The sequence below is a fragment of the Solea solea genome, chromosome 19 (assembly GCF_958295425.1).
Source record: "Solea solea chromosome 19, fSolSol10.1, whole genome shotgun sequence".
Taxonomy (NCBI): Eukaryota; Metazoa; Chordata; class Actinopteri; order Pleuronectiformes; family Soleidae; genus Solea; species Solea solea.
This window is the reverse complement of record NC_081152.1, coordinates 3,266,178-3,286,572: the sequence shown is the minus strand read 5'-3', so window position 1 is coordinate 3,286,572 and position 20,395 is coordinate 3,266,178. Positions and strand designations below refer to the sequence as shown.

General features: G+C 39.8%; 1 protein-coding gene across 2 annotated transcripts; it reads right to left on the bottom strand.

The window, feature by feature from the left end:
* Nucleotides 1–9,145: 9,145 nt before the first annotated feature.
* il1b (interleukin 1, beta) lies at nt 9,146–16,032 on the bottom strand. 2 transcript variants are annotated; one of them, XM_058618017.1, is made up of 6 exons: nt 14,633–16,032; nt 13,610–13,667; nt 12,018–12,204; nt 11,240–11,425; nt 10,236–10,354; nt 9,146–9,601 (listed from the first exon to the last, which is right to left on the bottom strand). In XM_058618017.1, exons 1-6 carry the CDS (start codon nt 14,665–14,667, stop codon nt 9,392–9,394), a joined length of 795 nt encoding a protein of 264 aa, XP_058474000.1. In that variant the 5' UTR covers nt 14,668–16,032; the 3' UTR covers nt 9,146–9,391. The 2 variants fall into 2 exon arrangements, with proteins under 2 accessions (XP_058474000.1, XP_058474001.1); XM_058618018.1 differs by lacking the exon at nt 14,633–16,032 and adding an exon at nt 13,890–14,543.
* Nucleotides 16,033–20,395: the final 4,363 nt, after the last annotated feature.

Sequence of the window (20,395 nt, the reverse complement as noted above, 5' to 3'; positions counted from 1 at the left end):
TCCATGTTGTGATTGTATGCTTTTATATCCATGTGTTCATATTCAGAGCTGTTTTATTGATGTGCTGTCAATAGAATAGGAATTATTCTATCGCTTGATTTACAAGTGTAAAATTTCCAGATGTGGCATAATCACATTGCTCACCAGGTCCATAACTGAATAATGTTGAAATTACAATTGGATAAACCAGAGAATGGTGGTAAATCAATACATTTTAAGTAGGGCTGCAACAATTAATCAATTAACAAGAAAACAATGTTGACAATAGATTCATCTGTTTTGAGCTTCCTGATTTTTCAGCGTCTTAAATATTTTCTGGTTTCTTTGCTCGTTCTAACAAAGGATTCATTCAAACAAATACATTTTTGTTTGTGGGCAAAGGAAGGCATTTGAGATCAATTCCAGGTTTGGGAAATGGTGATCAACATTTTCTGAGAAAATAATTGACAGATTAATGGATTATGGAAGTAATCGTTAGTTGTAGCCATCATCTTAAGGGATGTGTGGCTGTATGAGGTATTAACATTTTTCATATTACACACAGCAACAGCAGAGTGGTGGGTATGTGCTCGGTGAAAACATGGCCGTCAGCGAAGAGAAAAAGAAAAAGACTTAAGTTGCGTAACAAAATAATTGTCTAATAAAAAAAAGGGATGCACGATATTGGACTTTGTCGATATCTGATACTCAGATTCTCAGAGCTGGCCCAAGGGCAGAGATATTAGTGGTTCCTAATCAAATCAGTTGCCCTGTGTTTGTGTGACAACCGTTTTTCCAAGGTCACGTGATGCACAGAGAACAGCAACCCTTTTTCTGAGAGACTCTGCAAAGTCAAATCCAGATCAGGATTATTGTGCTTTAATTTAAGAGGTCAGCAGGAGGATTTAAAAAGATGCTGTAGGAAATGCTTCGGCTACAAACTGAACGGGTCTAAAGTTCCTTTTTCAATCAGTCGCTTTGTGTGTAAAATGAAAATTCAAGGAAACATTTTACAGTTATTACACAAAGAGATTTTATACGTAATTATCCTTTTTACTTCGTGAACATATTTCTTAAAAAATTATATAAATTAAGATGACCTTTTTGGCCATCTTAATTAGGGCCAGCGCTAATATCGTAATATTGGTCCTTGCCTGTTTTGTTCACAAAGACAAGAATCAATTTTTTGATTCCTTTTGTATTTTAATGATTCAGTTCTTAGATAAACTAATGACAATGAACACTTCTTTCAAATAGACTGAAAACATTTGGGTTTGACATCAAAAGATAAATCGGAGACATTTTAGCTTTTGCTTCCAGGTATTTACATCTGGATCTGATACACAACATAGAAGACAGCACCTTTTGTTTGAACCCACCCATTTTTCATGTGAGCAAAAGTATTGAAACATGCGACTGACAGGTGTGTCGCGTGTCCTGTTACATTGTTTATTCACACAATAAATAGCACTGAACCAACATGAAAACCAGAGAGCTGAAGATGGGAAATCAATCACAGCCATTGCACAAACATTGGCCATAGCCAGCACAACCATTTGGAGTGTCCTGAAGAAGAAAGAAACCACTGGTGTACTAAGCAACACATGTCCAACCAAGGAAACATGAGCAGTTGATGACAGAGACATTGTGAGAGCAGTAAAGAAAGAGCCTAAAACAACTGTTAGTGACATCAGCAACAACCAGAGGGCAGGAGTGAAGGGATCACAGAATACTTCATGAACATACAGAGGCTACACCAGAAGATGCAAACCACTCATTAGCAAGAAGAATAAGAAGGTCAGCCTGGAATTTACCAATAAAAAAGTACAGAGACGAGCCTCAAAAATTCTGAGACAAAGTTTTATGGACTGATGAGACAAAGATGAACTTTTACCAAAGTGATGGAAAGGCTAAAGTTTGGAGAAAGAAAGGATCTGCTCATGATCCCAAACATACAAGCTCATCTGTGACGTAATGTCATGGCTTGGGCTTGCATGGCTTCTTCTGGGATGGGCTCATTCATCTTCATTGATGATGTAACACATGATGGCAGCAGCAACATGAACTCAGAAGTCTACAGAAACATTTGTGTCTGCCAATTTAAAGATAATTGGGAGATCCTTCATCATGCAGCAAGATAACGAGCCCAGCATCGCAGCAGAAGAATGCAAACGTTTGGTGATGTCAGTTGTTTGAAATCAAAGGATTTGCAACTAAATAAGAATGATCTTATTATTCTTATTCATCTTGTTTAATGACAAATGATGCCGAGGTTGTACTTGAGTATCAGATGCTCGGAGCATTTGCTTTACAGTTGCTCTCCTGACACAGAGAGAGAGAGGCGTGACACAGCAGCTGTCCCTAAAGTTAATAAAGACTTTGAAGGAAATGGCTCCACACAAAATGAAAATAACACGGTGTTTTAGTCATGGAGCCGCCAGCTTCATCCCTCAGATGGACGTATTGTGCTGAAATACACAACTGAACTTGTTTTCAGACACTAACGCACTTTGTGAGGAAATGGGACGCAAGGGTAATTTGATTCCATCATCTTCCCCCTTCACGTGCTGAACTGTTCTCCTGTTGTTGAGCCCCCTTTGCCCTTGCACAGAACCCTTCTTCTCCTTCTCCTTCTCCTTCTCCTTCTCCTTCTCCTTCTCCTTCTCCTTCTCCTTCTCCTTCTCCTTCTTCTTCTTCTTCTACTCAAAACCCCCACTTACTAAGCGGCTCTGAGTTTGGCAGCTGTTCAGCAGCCCTGCATCCGCTGTAAGGGCCTGCTGACAGGGCACATTGGCTATTTTAATGTGGGAGGCCTCGACAGACTTGACATTCCTGGTCCAGGAGTCAGCTGTGCCATTAGAACCTCATTGCCTGGGGACACACGGTCGCACACAACAGCTCGATTGTGCTGAGATCTGCTCACATGTGGCTCACAGCAAAAGCTTCCTACAGAAACACTCTCAGTTATGCACAGGCAGGTACGAGTGAGCAGTGACTGCTCAGGTTTTGTTAAGGTTCACGTCACTCATTTAAAGATACACAACGCAAGAAATGTATTGTTCTGACTTATAAAACGACTAAGATGTTTCACCAGAGATTGAAGCAGAACTATGCAGCCTCAGAGTCATTGTGATGGTTACATTTCTTGAATGAAACACGATTTTCTTCACGGCACTATATACATACACACACACAAACCCTAGCTAGGTACCGGCTATAAGATCAAGGGCCAGGGGCCACACACAAGGCTTGTGTTCTCCAGCTTGTATATGGCGATGAGAGGGGAAGACAGGAGGGAGTGTCAACGATGACATTTTACAACAGTGAGGATAAAGCAGGAGACAGTGGATGATACATGGATGTTTACGCTGGTGTTGTAAAAATATGTACTCTGAAAATGTAGTGGGAGCTCCGTAGAGAAACAGGCTGAAAAACTGTTCTGCTTTGAATAAGTTATGTCATTTTGGTTCAGAAAAGTGAGCACAAGTGAGCTCAACCTACACATCAACATAGGGTCTTTTCTAGTCTTGATGACCACGACTGGTGAGTGATCTGTGTTTATGGTCGTGTCGTAAAAATATATACTCACCGGTAACAATAGTGCTGCGTGAAGCTGCAAATATTTCACAATAAAACCTTGCTGAGAACAAATGAATGGAAATCAGGGAGCTGGAACGCTACAGGGCTTTTACTTTGAAACAGGAACATGCTGTTTCTGTGACATACACGACAGGTAAGCTGAACCTGTGAAGGAGGAGGCTTGATGTTGATGTTTTGAAATCTATCACTGCCTTGGTCCTTGTCATACTGCATGCACAAATCAGGTTTACTCCCCCTCAAATTTCACCCACAGCAACATGAGTAGTAGTCCAATGCTGCTAAAATGTGTGCTATGCAGATCAGTGAGGCTGGTGGGTTGTTCCACATTTGCATTATTATTCACAAATGATGTAAATGTGCCTTTCTACGTTCACACATGAACATTGGTGTGTGTCTGCCAGTTCAGCTCAGCTGCAAACGGATTGCAGTGTTGCATCAGATGTCGCGTTCGGCTGTTCTGCATCTCAGTTACATACTCACATGAACGCAGCAGCCAGCAGGAGGCTCTGCATGTCCTTCACTACAACAGTGCAACTGTTCTCCAATCCTCTCAACAAGTAGGTCAAAGTAGCAGAAATACACTCACGGTACACATGAAAGTAGCACCAGGTGTTCAGTGAGACAGAACTATCAACCTGTCCTATCCCCTCTAAACTGTTCAAAGATGTGTTTCCTTTAATTAACAGCTCTATCAAATGAATCTCTCCTTAACTGGATATGTGCCCCAAACGTTTAAAGTAGCAGTTATTAAACCGCTTCTCACAAAAGTGACCTTTGACCCAGATGTTTTCGCTAATTACCGACCGATATCAAATCTTCCCTTCGACCGAATGAAACAAATTCAACAAGACTTAGTACTAAAAGGGAATACTTGAGTAAAAGCACAAGTTTGTACTTTTCATGTCACTATTCATAATATTACTGAAGTAAAAGTCTTAAAGTTTATGACATTTACTGTAGTCCTGGATGACCTGTAACTTTCTACTTTTAAACTCAGACAAAAGTGAGGTCGTTACACTCGGCCCTAAACACCTTAGAGAAAAACCTTCTGACCACATTGTCACTTTAGATGACATCACCATGTCACCATGGCTTCCAGTTCCACTGTGAGGAACCTTGGAGTTATTTTTGACCAGGACATGTCATTTGATTCACACATAAATCTCATTTCCAGAACAGCCTTCTTCCAACTGTGGAAGATGTTCCAACAAGTCTGTTATTGCCCTTCAGTTAATACAAAATGGGAATGACTGCCCCTGCCAGACATGCCTGCGGCCACACCACGTGCAGGGGAAAGAGTAAAGCTAATGGAACACATGAATGGAACACCACTGCAGGGTAAGCAGATCAGGCAGTGGACCTGGCGGTACCCAGTCTTATCCAGGGTCCACCAGTGGCTGCTGCAGGCCACCTGGCCCCCTATGGTGCTATCACCCAGACATGCAGCCATATGTACATCAGCAACACAAACTAAGTGTGGAGGACGGCTGCATGTTATGGGGGAGGAGAGTTTTTAATTATTCCGCCACAAGGGAGACAGATTATGATGCAGGAGCTCCACGAGGCTCATCCACAAGTCTCAAGAATGAAAGCGTTAGCACGCAGCTATGTGTGGTGGCCCATCATGGATGCAGAATTGAAAGGAGCCAGTGAGTTAGGATATTTTAAGGATTATATTTGTGAGTAATGGGGCAGAATACATCCCCTGGGGTGTCTGCTCCCTAAGTTAAGTTATAATCGAGAAAGAAAGAAATAATCGAGAAGACTAATCAAATTATCTGAGTCCATACTTTGACTTTATTATACTATAGACCTAGACTGCTGGGGGAAATTCTCACACTTTCATGGTATGAATATGACTTTATTATATGTCATTAACCTTGTTCGTTCATACCCTAGTCTGTGCCTTTCCTTCCTGTCCTCTCTCTCTCTCTCTCTCTCCATCTCTCTGTCCTCTGGATCCAGATCCAGTTTTGTATAAATGACATTGTAGTTCTATAAACATGTCATAACTGATTCAGAACTGTCCTGTCTAAACTTATAACTTGATACAACTGTTAAAAAATCTGTTTTCTGTCTCTACCTCATCTCCCACTTCTCCGCCCCCCCCCCCCCCTCCCCTCTCCTCTCTTCTGTCAAACCATTTTTCCTTTCCCCCCAACCGGTCGAGGCAGATGCTGCCGAGTCTGGTTCTGTCAGAGATTTCTTTTTCTGTTAAAAGGTTGGGTTGTTTTTTTTCTCTCTGGCTTACAGAGAGATACAGCGCCACCTACAGAGGCGGAGTCAGACATACACAGCTAATAAATCAATTTTCCCCTCCCGATGTATACTCTGATTTAGCAAGTGGTCCAGTCTTAGTTGGATTAAACTGTGCGTGTAAGTGTACTAACTGTCCTCATTGACGCTTCATCACCACTCTCATCCCACTCTCACCCTGCGTGGAGACCAGCAGTGATGTGTTCTAGCATGCACATGTGAACAGCCTGTGAGCCATGTAATACCTCACAGGGCAGTGTGCCAAAGCAGGCCAGGATTATGCCACATGCTCCAAGCACTCCATTACTATTAAGTGGGATCACTCTGATGCAACCCCAGTATAGCGTAAACCAAAGTGTGTCACTGGTGTGAATGTGTCACTCCCTTTAACACCATCAGGTCTTTTACTTACAGTTTGTCATCGCACAACAACATAAACAATAGAAAGAAGAATTTCATATTTTTACCAAAATCTACTTTGGGTATGAAACATTGAAGTGCTGCTACTTTTAAAGGGAAAAAAGGTGTGGCTTGACTTGAGAAAATGGAGATCAGTCAGGGATCATTTAATTGAATTGATATAATTTAATATAATGTGTTTATAGGTCGAGTGGAAAGGGAACTTGAATTCTAGTTGCTGCTCGAGTCCCTGCCAGCTCCAGGGCTGGGGTACCTCTGAGCAAGGCACCGATGCCTATTGCTCTTTGCTGATGGATGAGGTACAAAACAGATTCTATCAAACTATCAAAAGGCTCACCTAAAAAAATCTAGGATAGCTTAAGTATATGTTTACCACTGTATCTCAGCATGGAAATAGAAGTTTGATTACTTCTCACGCTCCTGCACCAAAGTTCATAGAAAAGAAATCTGCATTTTTTTTAGCTTGAGTGGAATTTCAATCCAATTTCACTTCAATCTTCAATTCCATTTGATTTGTATTGCACCAAATCACTACATATATATATATATATATATATATATATATAAATGCAGATTAAAAATGCAGATTTTTTTTCTATGAACAATTTTATATATATATATATAAAATTGTGTAATTCTAATGTAATACATTACTAATCATGGTCTGTACTCATGTAAGAGGAGTTTTAATCAGGTGGAGTAAATTGTCACAGAACATGTGCATGAAGACAGGAGGAGGAAATCTGAAGGGGGGAAAAATGATGGCAGATAAAAGTGAAGAAGTAAAACAGGGAGAAAAGCTGGAGGAAGGGAAGAGAGAGGTGCGTGAGGGGGACCCGTGTTTGTGTGAAGCAGGGAGAGAGGGAGAGTGCATCAGCAGCAGAGAGCACTTCTACATTAGAGGAAGCATGATCCCACTGTGAAGCTGGGCTGCCGGGGCTATATTTAGCTTCTGTTGCCATGTGCGGGGAATGTGCATGGCAGAGGGAGAGACACACACACACACACACACACACACACACGCTCAATCACATACCCATACACAATAGGTTCAGTAGTGGAAATGCAGCCCTGCTCGTGTGATTAATGATTCATTGATAGATGGGGGTTTTTTTTTGGTCTAAATTTCCTGACATGACATCATCTGCATTTCATTCATTTCTTAACTTTCGTTAACGTCCTCTTCACATATCAGGTGCTGTATGTAGTACGTGCTCATACTCATGTGCACACACAACTCAGTCTCCAGGATCATGTGGTGACTTTGGACAACTGGAAAGTTGTGGGTTCAATTCCCACCTCAGCTAGTCTATGTTTCCCCTGTGTGTGAATGGGTATGCAAGATGTGTCGTAAAGAAAATATCCATTTAGAACATTTATACAGAAAAATTCTATATAAACACAGACCATATGTTGTGTAGGTTTCTTTATAGGTTTCACGTTTCTGAACCAAAATTACAGAACTTCATTAAAGTGTAAACGCACATGCGTCACGCGCCAAAGTGTGTGTCGTATTGCGCGTCCATTGCACACCTGTCTCCAGCTTCGAAGCAGACAGCGCTAGTTGTGTCGTGAGTCATTAAATATATAATAAATATAAAAATACAAAACACTCGCTAAAACTGAGGGAGGGAAGCACAATTTTTAAAAAATACTACTGCTATTCTAAAAATACAAAGCCACATGCAAATCGGTGAAGTTTTCCTTTAAGTCTGGTCACATATTTTTACAACACCAATGTTTAAAATAACACTGTCAATGTCTTGATCTTATAGCAATGTAGCAAGTTATGTTTCTCGTGAGACCCGAGACTTTGCGAGACCTCCTGATTTTTGAGGACTCTGAGGTCAGCGGCCCTGATCTTGCAAGGCTGGTTTTGAATGAATGAGTAAACTGACATATTTCCTCCAAAACTGGCTGAAAATCATCCTTAAAGAATACTGTATGTACTGTATGTTTGAGGCATCGACAATGACGGATCCACTGCGCTCTCACACACACACACACACACACACACACACAAATCACTCAGTTATCTGCGCCTCAGGCACGGAACAGCAGTACAGAGCAGAGCTCGTGCTCTCTCACTGGTGTGTTGTCACCAAGGTGTCACCATGCAAACCTGAGCAGGCTGTACCAATGAGAAGACGTCCTCTTCCTGCGAGCCGTCTCTTATTGGCCGAGAGTCTTTTAGTTCACTATTGTGAGAACAATTTGTTCTTCTAAGCCCCCTCACAGCACTTCATCAATTTATGACGTATAATCTGATTAGTGCTAAGAAACTCTGAGCACGGGCTGCTTTGTCAGTGTGTGTGTGTGTGTGCACATTTATTTAGCATATTCAGAATTTGTATGATCGCTGATGAAACATTATCAAACCAGCAAAATGGCGGAGCCAAAGACACGTTAAAAGCTGCAGTATGCAACTTGTGTGTTATTATGATGTTATTTTGCCTCTGTTTGGTCTTCATCAACAGAAATGATGTCACATTACGTGTAATTCTGTGTCCTCAAGCAAAACTAGCAAAACACAACAATGTATATACATACATATATATGTGTATATATATACATACATATACTGTATGTATATATACATACAGTATATGTATATATACATATACTGTATGTAAATATACATATATACATACAGTATATGTATATATACATATATACATACAGTATATGTATATATACATACAGTATATATACATATACTGTATGTATATATACATACAGTATATGTATATACACATACAGTATATATATATATATATATATACATATATGTATATATATATATATATATACATATGTATATATATACACATATATATATATATACATATACTGTATGTATATACACAAAAAAGTCAGAATACTGTTTGGCCCTTATCCTTTTCTTTATTCTTCTTTTTTTATATAATTTAAATAACAACAATCAACAAAGGAATATCCTGTTACAACCCTCCAGCAAAGAAGATACATCTCTCACAGCAAGAAATTAATATTACATTTGTAAGTGAGTTACATTGGACTCAACCCTCACAGAGCATTACCAAACTGTTAGACACAGCTCCACCTAATGGTCATGTGGAGGAAATGGTGACATTCACAGTGAACACACATGGAGTTTTCACTTCATGCTGAAGGCGATTTCCCTGTTGACAGCGTCCACCTGACACATCTCCAGTGGCTGGAGTTCTTCCTCGTAGGACGTGCTGATGAACCAGCCGCGGCACTTCACAGACTCAAACCTGGTGCCGTCCACCCCCTTGACGTGGAAGAGGAAACGCTCCATGTCACTTTCATTGCTGATGGCCTTTAAATCCTTCTCGTCACATTCCTGCCCCCCGCGATAAAGACAGGAGGAGAGGAGATCATGTCCAAATCAAGACAAACATACAAAGTGATGACATTAGGGAAAAAAACTGGAAAGCACTTTAACATTAACATTTTGAATTTGACAATAAAGCAGCTGTGGGTGGATGTTTTTGACAATAAACATGTAAATAAACATTTTCTGGCAGCAAATAAAGACAAAATACATAGACTAAATGATCGTTTAAGAAATGTGAGTATTATGCATTATGTAGGTTTCAGTTTGAAAATAAAGTAACTGTGTGTTGATTTTTATGTAGGAAATATTTATCGTTCTATTTAAATAAAGAAGAAAATACATAAATAAGTCATGATATTAGGGACAAATCCCAGAGGTCAAAACTGTACAGTAACTTTTGAATTTTATGTAAAGACAACGTACATTAAAAAAAAAAAACATTATGTAGGAGCTAAAAAAAAAAAAAGCAGGACTTTTAAAAACACTATTGTGTTTTTAAATATAATAATTTCTTAACATGAATAAGTTTGAATGAAATATATCACAGATTCACAGATGCTATATTGTAAGTTAAGGAAGTGAGATAAACGAGCTAAAAATGGATTGTGTGTGTGTGTGTGTGTGTGTGTGTGTGTTGTACCTCCAGACGCAGCACAGCTTTGTCATCTATCATGGTGCAGGAAATGTACAGTTTCTGTTTGATGAGCGACAGAGCAACAGTCATCTCAGAACCAGAGTATGACGCCATTTTAAATGTCGCTAATGTAAAGAGGGGACACAGAAAAAAACAAAACAATAAACATATGATGCTTACTTAAAGATCTCAGAATTCTGGCTTATTTATTTATTTATTTTTGTTTTTCACACGTGGCCCTGATCCTCTCGTGTAGCCCTTTGGTTACGTGGTAAAAATCTGTTGATCATGGTTTATCATGGTTTATCATGGTGGTGTCGTCTGTGGCAGCGCTGCTGTGGCTGCTGGTTTCATGTGGCTGGCAGCGCTACGTAGCTCATTATACATTATTTACAATATGATATAATAACATTATTATATTACGTTAAGAGTATTAGGGCTGCATGTAAAAAACAAATAAACAGTAAAACAGTATGAATTCTGAGTTTAACCCTTAGAGCACAGAGCAACATACAGTTTATACAGAGGCTTTAATATCGAATTTTCACCAACTATATAAACACACCTCAGCAAAAAGTACTAAAATGGTTTAAAATCTGAGTGAATTTGTGGAAATATGTCAGAGTTCAAAGTTCACAAAAGAAAAACGCTCTATTTTGTGACCTCTGCACAATTATTGCTACTTTATATCACGACTCAAAATGTGATATAAAATAAAATGACATTTTTGAAAGCCTGAACATGTGACCTATAAACACACACACAGCCCCAGGACGTCCATATAAGGAGTTGTGTGTTATTCCCACAACAATTTACCATGGGTGCACCTGCGGCACAGATCTGTGCCACGTGAGCACTAAGAGTTAAAGTCAGAAAAGTCCGAATTCTGAGATTAAAGTCTTTTTTACATGTGGCCCTGATACTCTTCCGTAGACAAGAAACAAAAGTTGCTAAACAAATAAAAAAGTCAATTTCAAAAGTTAAATGTGGTGGTCATGTGCTGGTCGTACCTTTGTGACTGTGGTTCCCTCCTTTGAGCGTCGCAGCGCACAGTTCCACTGATGTGGACGCGGCCGTGCAGATGATGTCCTTTTTTTCACGGTCAGTCAGACAACACTCCCAACTGCGGAGGCGGTTTAAGGTGATTCTGCGCCCCGAGGGGGACGAGGACGTCCCCACACTCTCGACAACTGTCTCTGGAGGAGAAGAGCGACAAAAGATAAAAATGCAAATGATATAATAAAAATGTCACAGTGTCTCTTGCTTTCTGTCACTGGAAAATAATTCAACACGTTTTCCTGACATTTTAAAACAAGTTTGTATGTCTGGAAATAAAACTGAGATGGATGGTTTATTATCTAAACCTTCAAATATCCATGTGCCTGTACAACAGTGCTCTGGGTCGGGGGCCACAGATAGGTCGCGGGAGACTTTTTTGGGGTCCCCAAATTAATTTGCTGTATGTTCCCAACTAGAGCTGAAACAATCTGATTGCTGATTGTTGAAGCTTCTTAAACGTGAGTATTTTCTTCATTTCTTTGCTCTGGATAACAAAGAAATCAGAGACAGACATTTGAGACATTTGAGAACATCATCATTTCCAGGTTTGACGAACACGGATCAACATTTTTTTAAGGTTTTCCTGATATTTTATGGACCAAGAGATAGCATGCATAGGATGCAGTGGATGAAGAACGTTGGTGTGGCTTCTTAAGGCTGTCCATCAGCAACATCAAATGTCTTACAATATTAGACTCAAGCACTAGTTTCTCTGTCGTCGTCACCTACTCTCTATGCTGTTCATGATCATCGTGCAGAGCTGGTCGTCACTGAGCCCACGGCCTTTACGCTGGAGATACTTTTTTATCTTGTTTGCTCCGAGCAGCAGGGAAACCACGCGGTGCATGGGGAGGGGGTTCTGGGAAACCACCAGCTCGAGGTCCATGTCGAGTTTGAAGATCTCATCTGGATCACACTGTAGAGCAGGGGGGGGGGGACCACACACCACACATTATGTTTATGTAGATGCTGCTGCTTCTGATATGAGTCACACAAGCTTTTGAATGCACCTTAGGGTTACTACAGTGTAATCTATGACTTTCTCAAGACGAGACGAGACAAGACAAGACGAGACGAGACGAGACGAGACGAGACGAGACAAGACAGCCAACGATACATCATAACATCTGCATTAATATGGACTCCCTATCTCTGGGAGAAACCTGGGTGTCATGATCACTGACCAGTAGACCTTTACAGATCATGTTGCCTCTGTCGCCCGGTCATGTCGCTTTGCACTATACAATTTAAGAAAAATCAGACCGTACTTAACCCAACAGGCTCCCCAGCTCCTAGTACAGGTCATCTCCTGCCTTGACTACTGCAACGCCCGCTAACAGGCCTCCCGACCTCCCGACCTGTGCTGTGAAGCAGCTACAGATGGTCCAGAAGCCTACAAACAAAGTGCTTCATGGGTCTGCTCCCACCTACGTAAATGCTCTCGATGTTACCCCTCGACTACTCCAACAGCCCACACAAGACAATCCAGACAATCCTTTTCTTGTGTGGTTCCACTTCTGCTTTCTCGGTCTATTGTTCCTATCGAGCGGATAAGACAACTTCTATGTCCCTTATTCCTCTTTTGTAAGTCGCTTGAGATAAAAGCGTCTGCTAAGTGCTTAATGTTAAATATGGAGGCCGTATACAGTATATATAGGAATGTATATAGGAGGGGGTTTTGGTGATTATACAGTATACCCTTAATGTTTACAGTGTCAACCAGGATTGCACTTAACTGAAAAACATTTTTCCCACAGTGATCACATTAGGAATATATTATGTAAAGACATAAAATGAGGTCAATCAACTAAATCAATGGGGAGCAAAAGGCGATTGGATTTAAACCGGCAACCCTCTGGCTACAAGTTCCTTTTTCACTTTTCCTATGAAGTGATTTTTTTTTTTATCCCTTAAAATAGTGAATTTTAAGAAAAGATAAAAAAATATACATCTATAAACACTATGTAGTTTTCTTTGTCCAGTGAGAGGCGTGAAAGGAGGCGGGAGAAAGTCAAATTAACCAAACATCAGAGGCTTCAATGAGGCTTGAGACGCATATTGTCAACCCGAATATAACCCTTATGACTGGGAGGTCACACGAGAGGTCACGCGAGAGGTCACACGAGAGGTCACACGAGAGGTCACACGAGAGCTCACACGAGAGCTCACACGTCGCGATTCTCAGGTTTGTGGGAAATAATAATAACAATACATTTTATTTAAAAGGCACTTCACATAGCAAAGTGTGCACAGTTACAATATAGACTTTGTTATTATGATTATTAATTCCACAGAAATGTACGAACGATAATTCCTCTTACCTCAATGTCAGAGCAGCAGGATTGACCCTCTGTTTTCTCTGCGGTCCAGTCAAGTGGGCTGAAACACATACAAAAAAAAATCATCATCATCATCATTTGCCCCACACTAGAGGATAATTGGCCAGATACAAGGTAATACAATCTGGCCCTTCTGTCCCAGATTATCTGGCCAAATGATCCTGTCATGCGAGGGACAGATTAACAGACACGATTTTAATGTCATCGGACGCGTCACAGTCGTCAAGGTTTCAATTTGTGAGATTAAACAAACACAACACACAGTTAATAACTGACGAGTCCAACTCCATGTCTGATTATATTCTGAAGTCGCTGTGAGTCATTAACGCACACAAGTTTCTGTGAGATCCCAGAATCCCTGGAATCTCCTCCCTGAAATGATTAAACACCAAGTGTGTGGTCCTGGATTGTCAAGTCAGGTTTGGAAATCCTCTAGTGTGGCAGAGTTTAGTTGTTGTTATGCAGAAATAGCACCTTTACAACACTGAACATTGGACAATTGGACTTTGTGAACAAAGCTTATGTCACAGTGAATAACACTTACTGGTGTGGTAGAAAATGCCATAAAACCTGAGAGCTTTCATTGGACTAGCCCAATGTCCCTCACAAAGATCAACCAACGGGTCACGTTTCTTGTCTCAAATACCGTCACGGTCAAATATTTATAATAAATATACTTTTTGGATTAAATTATGACAGCCCAGCCAGCCCCAGAAATCCCAAAAATGTGCATCGATGGCCAGTCGATGCCTGCTCACAGCGGTTTCCTTTTTGGAGCCCGCCACTCAGGATGTAGTGCTGTGAACTCATGACTTTCAGGAACTCAGAATCTTTCAAATCAGCTTGTTTTAACAGCTGGATGAAAAAAGATAACACACTCCAATAATGAAATATTATTTTGTTTAGACAGCGTTACTGCTGTGATGTTGAAAGCAGATTTGAGGCTTTTTTTTTTTTTTTTTTTAAGCGTATCGACGAGTGTTTTGTAGATGATCTTAAACTTACCTCTCCAGAGCGTCAGACAAATCAAAGTTGCTCATTGTCCTTCGATGTGAGGATTGTGAGGATTGTGAGGATTGTGAGGATTGTGATGGTCACCTTGGTGTCAACTCTGTCGCCTCAATATGTCTCTCTCTCTCTCCCCGGTCGTTCACACTGAGCGCCCGAGTCTCAAACTTCTGCTTTTATAAGCAGCCTTTCACAAATGATGACATCAAAGACAGACAGACAGACAGACAGACACACAGACCAGACACACACGTACACAGACATAGACACACACACACACACGTACACAGACACACACACACACAGACAAAGACCAGACACACACATGCACAGGAGAGAAACCACACTTGCTACAAACCTCAAATCACCCGACACTTTCTTCACTCGTGCAAAGTGTCATCAGTTTCATCGACTCCTACAGGTCTTTAAATGTCCAGATAGCATGTGTGTGAAAGAGAAGCTTTTCCAGTCTGTTTTCCAAATACATTTAAATGAAGTAGAATTTAAGAGAGTAGAGTGTATATTTGAAACTCGTAAAGTGAGAACAAATGTTAAATAATAACAATAAATAAGACTTGTTTCAGACATGATGACGTAGCTCTCTCTGCTTCAGAAAAAAAAAAATCAGAAATAAAATTCATTAATTTCTGATGACCAATTAACCCTTAGAGCACAGAGCATGTTGGCTACTTTGTCCCATTACTATGTTTAAACGTATAGTATATACAGAGGCTATAAGAATATATCCTTTTTTTCAGCACCACCTCGGCAATCTGATGAAAAATAAATACAATTTTCGCCGACTATATAAACACACCTGAGCAAAAGGTACTTAAAATGTTTAAAACCGTATAGAATTTGTGAATTTGTGCATTTTTTTAAAGCCTGAATATTTGAACTATAAAGACACACCTCCAGGATGTCCATATAAGGCGTTGTGTATTATTCCCACGGTAAATTAACCTGCGGGACAGATCTGTGCTGCATGTAAAATCTGCCCGGAGGTGATGACATAAAAACCTGGCATCATGCTTCTACCCCCACATCCTCTGAACAACCACACAGAGAGGGGGTTTTACTGTGTAACTTCCATTGCAGGAAGTCATCACAGACCGCATGTTAAGAATGGTGTCAATCTTCTTCATGTACTTTTCTTTTTGTCATTTTTGACCAGTGTAGAAAGTGTTTAGAAAATATATTGAATAGACAATAATACAATTTCAAGTATGTCAGGAAGTGGTGCTGGTGGTTTTATAAAAACAAATAAAAAGGAAACAAAGCCAGAATATTGGGATTAAAGTCAGAATTCTGAGGAAAAAAATAAATCTCTATAGAAGTTAATTTTAGTTCTGAGAAAAAGTCAGCTCCTGGGATTAAGGTCAAAATTGTGAGATTAGAGTCAGCACTCTGATCCTCTTCTATAGAGAACACACCTACATTTTTAAATGTTTACACCTGCTGTTCTTTTCTCAATTTGACACACATGTGATGGCGTATTTCCACCACCTCGCCCCGCCCCGCCCCGCCCCGCCCCGCCCCCCTCGCCACGGCACGGTTAAGTTGTGTTTCCACTAGCATAGTACCTGGTACCAGGTACTATGTTGTGCCGTCACAGGAAGAACATTTCTCACAGCAGTTTTATGCAGCCATGACTCCGCCCACGTTGAGTAGGTACTATTTTGTCGTGGAAAACCAACCTAAACCGCGCCGTGCCGTGCCGAGGCGAGGCAAGTTGGGAACATAGTGGAAAAGAGCCAATAGTTTTACACCACAGGACAGAAGCTGCAAAAAATAAAAAAACAACATTCAAAATGATTACAAAGTTAGAAACAAACTCAGCAATTAGTATTTGGCTTGGCAGTGGATTTCAAACATCTGATCTTTTAAAATGTTTTGCTGATCTTCAACAAAAATGACAATTTCATTCAGAATCCAGAGCCTTTAGTTTGAAAAAAAACATAATGAACTGAAGAAATTAACCGACATGTGTTTGGTTTGAAAAATAAATAATAAAACACAGCTGTTGTAATGTATAGCCAAGTTTGTAGAGTAAATGTCCATAAAATAAATATCAGCGTATGAAAAGGAAGAAAAGGGAAGATCAAGGTGGTAATTGGGACTCCTGACTTTGTCTAAATTCTACACAAACGTCTGAAGTGAGCTGGTCTAATTATTCATTATTCAGCCTCTTTAAACGACAACAATCAATTCATCCATTTGCTCATTGTGAGTTTTACATAAAGTCAGAGGAGTGAGAGTGAAGTAAAAGAGTACATTTGTTCGAAGTATAATGGCATGTAATCATGTGAAAGTGCAGTTTAGGTGGTAGTTAGGGAAGTGACTGTGGTTTTAGAAAGCGATGAAAGCAGAAGTCGAGTCGACAATAGTGAATGTTTGGAACCACATGAACAGTACAGGTGCATAGGGTCCATCAGGGCTGGCCGAGGCCTTCATGGGGCCCTAAGCAAAGTTTGATTTTGGGGCCCCTTTATCAACCCCAGTAATAAAGCAGTAAATGTACAGGATGCTTCACTGATGATTCACTCTCACAACTACGGTCAATTCAGAGTTCCCAATTTACCTTAATCCCCATAATGCATGTTTTTGGACTGTGGGAGGAAGCTGGAGAACACAGAGAAAACACACACACACACACACACGGGGAGAACATGCAAACTCTATGCAGAAAGGCCCTTGTTCCAGGGTCTTATACATGGGTCTGGGTCTTAAACATGGGTCTGGGTCTTAAACATGGTCTTAAACATGGGTCTGGGTCTTAAACATGGGTCTGGGTCTTAAACATGGGTCTGGGTCTTAAACATGGGTCTTCTTGCTGCAAAGGCAAGAGTACTAACCACTGCAATACTAAGATATTAAAACACACAAATACTAATTCTAGACTAGGTGAATATGGTGTCAGCCTACTAAAAAGTAACTATTATTATTAAGTTGTGATGTTCAACTGTCTATACGTTATATGTAAACTACTCTTTAATCTCAGAATTATGATTTTGTCTTTAATCTCAGAATTCTGATTTTCTCATCAATCTCAGAATTCTGACTTTTTTCCTCAGAAATCTGAGTTTATTCAAAATTCTGACTTTCTCATTAATCTCGGAATTCTGGCTTTCTTCTTAATCTCAGAATTCGGATTTTTTTCCTCAGAAATCTGAGATTAGTAATATGGAAATATGTTGAGCATAAAAGCAAATTGCTCACAAGTCAGTGGCCGAGAGTCCCAGGAATCCTCCGCTTCAGTCACACTTTCTTCTGTATCGTGCTCACTATGATGTTCTGAGAAACACCCACCACCACAACTGATCACACTTTCCACAACATCGACACAAACATGACCTTTAAAAGCCATGCGAGGACTGTGTTTGTCGTTTCCTGTTCATAGTTTTCACACAAACCCTCACACACCTGCACAGATGACATGACTGGTCACGTTAAATGTATCATTTGGTAATATTGCTATTCTTTTTCATAGTCATAGAAGTAGTAGTATAAATAGTAAATTATTATTAGTTAGTTGTAATTTGTTTTAGTAATGGGGGTATGTATGTAATAGACAATGTGAGATATACACATATATATATATACATATATGTATATATGTGTGTGTGTATATATATATATATATATATACACACACACACACATATATACATATATGTATATATATATATATATATATACATACACACATATATACATATACACACCACACATATATATACATATGTGTGTGTATATGTATATATATATATATACACATACATATATATACACACACACACACACACTAGGCGTGAGTACAACTTTGATTTGGTGGTATATCGTTGTGCTTCCTTGCGTGACACGATAATCGATACACCAGGGAAAATATCAATATTTTAATTAATAAATATACATATATATACACACATACATATATACATACATATATATACTATATACTATTATATATGTATATATATACATATATATGTATATATATCCTAAAAGAAACAGGAGGTAAAAGAAAATGAAAAACGTAAATAGTAACAGATAGAATGAAATAGATAAGTAAATCAGTACACAAAAGTAAGGAAATTAATCCAAAAATAAATAAATAAATAAACAGAATAAGTACTATAGCAACAAAAGGAGAAGCTGAATTTGACCAGGATAAAATAGTAGGTGTGGGGGGGAGAAATCATAAATTCAGCAAAAGGACATGAAATAATTTGTGTCGGATACTAAAGTGGAGTCAAAACAGTAATAAATAATAATACTAATAATTAAGGTTACGTAAAAGGTGAGTCACATAACACACAAATGTTTGCATCATTCACGTTCTGCACACATCGACCTCCTCGCTGACTTTATTCAAAGATTTTTCTTTTTTTTTTTAAACTGTCACTATAGATAAAAACGGCTGGTGTTGTAGAGCTCCAGGTGTGAACACAGAGATGAGAAGGTTTTGTCTGGCTCAAAGTTTTCACCAAAGTGCACATGGAGTGTAGGCAACATAAAAATTGCGCCTACTTGGGTCTGCACCATGTGTCACTGCAGCGTTACATGACGTTCACCACGTCACTACTTTCCTAGACCACACAAAGCTGCTTTACTCTCAAGTTTTCATTCACCCATTTATTCACACCCTGACACAGCACTGTCCCTCAAACATGCCCATTAATATAATATGATAATATTATTTAGTAAACAGGGGGACATCAGAAACTCATCCACTGTATGACGCAGAGCTTCAACACCACAGCTCAAATATTATCCTTGTCCGTCCTTCATCCACGCCCTGTCCTCTTCTTAGGGTCACATGAGCAGTTGCAACTAATCCCGCGACAGCACGTGTCACACCCTGGATGACCTGGAACGAATAGTGATGAGAATTGCTATTAATGTTATTGATTTGTGAAATACTGTAAAAGAAATGTGATGTTTTGTTTGTAATCGGTACATGGGACACCTACTGCACGTCTGTCTGTCCTGACAGAGGGATCCCTCCTCTGAGGCTCTTCCTGAGGTTTCTCCCTTTTTTCTCCTGTAAAAAGGTTTTTTGTGGAGTTTTCCTCACTCGATGTGAGGGTCTAAGGACAGAGGGTCTAAGGACAGAGGGTCAAATGAGAGAGGGTCTATGGACAGAGGCTATAAGGACATAGGGTCTAAGGACAAAGGGTCAAATGAGAGAGGGTCTATGGACAGAGGCTATAAGAACATAGGGTCTAAGGACAGAGAGTCTAAGAACATAGGGTCTAAGGACAGAGGGTGTAACCTGCTCTACAGACTGTAAAGACCTACGAGGCAAATTGTATCGCCCTGTGCTAAGTAGCCAGCGACCCGCAATTCCTGATTACTTAACACATTGCTTGTACTTTTACTTTCAGTACTTGAGTAGTACATTTTAAAATAAACTACTTGCAATACTTAAGTACAAAAAATGTTGAATACTTTAGTACTTCCACTTAAGTGCCGTGCTTAGAGAGCTTCTACTGAAGTCACTTTTTGATAGGGTACTTGTACTTTAACTCAAGTCTTGTGTACTTCATACATCTCTGTCCATGTTTGTCCTGCATAGGCCCGGTCTACGTACATCAAGCAATGCAGGGCATGAAACAGTAGGTGGCGTCGTAACAAACAAGGGAGACATTTACCTAAATATCAACTTCTCTTTTTTCTTGTACAACATTCAAGCACTTTCAATGACCAAGGACCAGTGAGAAGTCAGTGTGGGAATAAAAACAAGGCAAACACAAGCAC

Excerpts from the sequence above, each read along its gene's own strand:
- il1b (XM_058618017.1), bottom strand. The coding sequence starts at position 14,667 with ATGAGCAACTTTGATTTGTCTGACGCTCTGGAGAG. Across the intron at positions 13,668-14,632 it reads TTGTCTGACGCTCTGGAGAG|CCCACTTGACTGGACCGCAG; the intron begins GTAAGTTTAAGA and ends TATGTGTTTCAG. Across the intron at positions 10,355-11,239 it reads AGGGAACCACAGTCACAAAG|CGACATTTAAAATGGCGTCA; the intron begins GTACGACCAGCA and ends TCTTTACATTAG.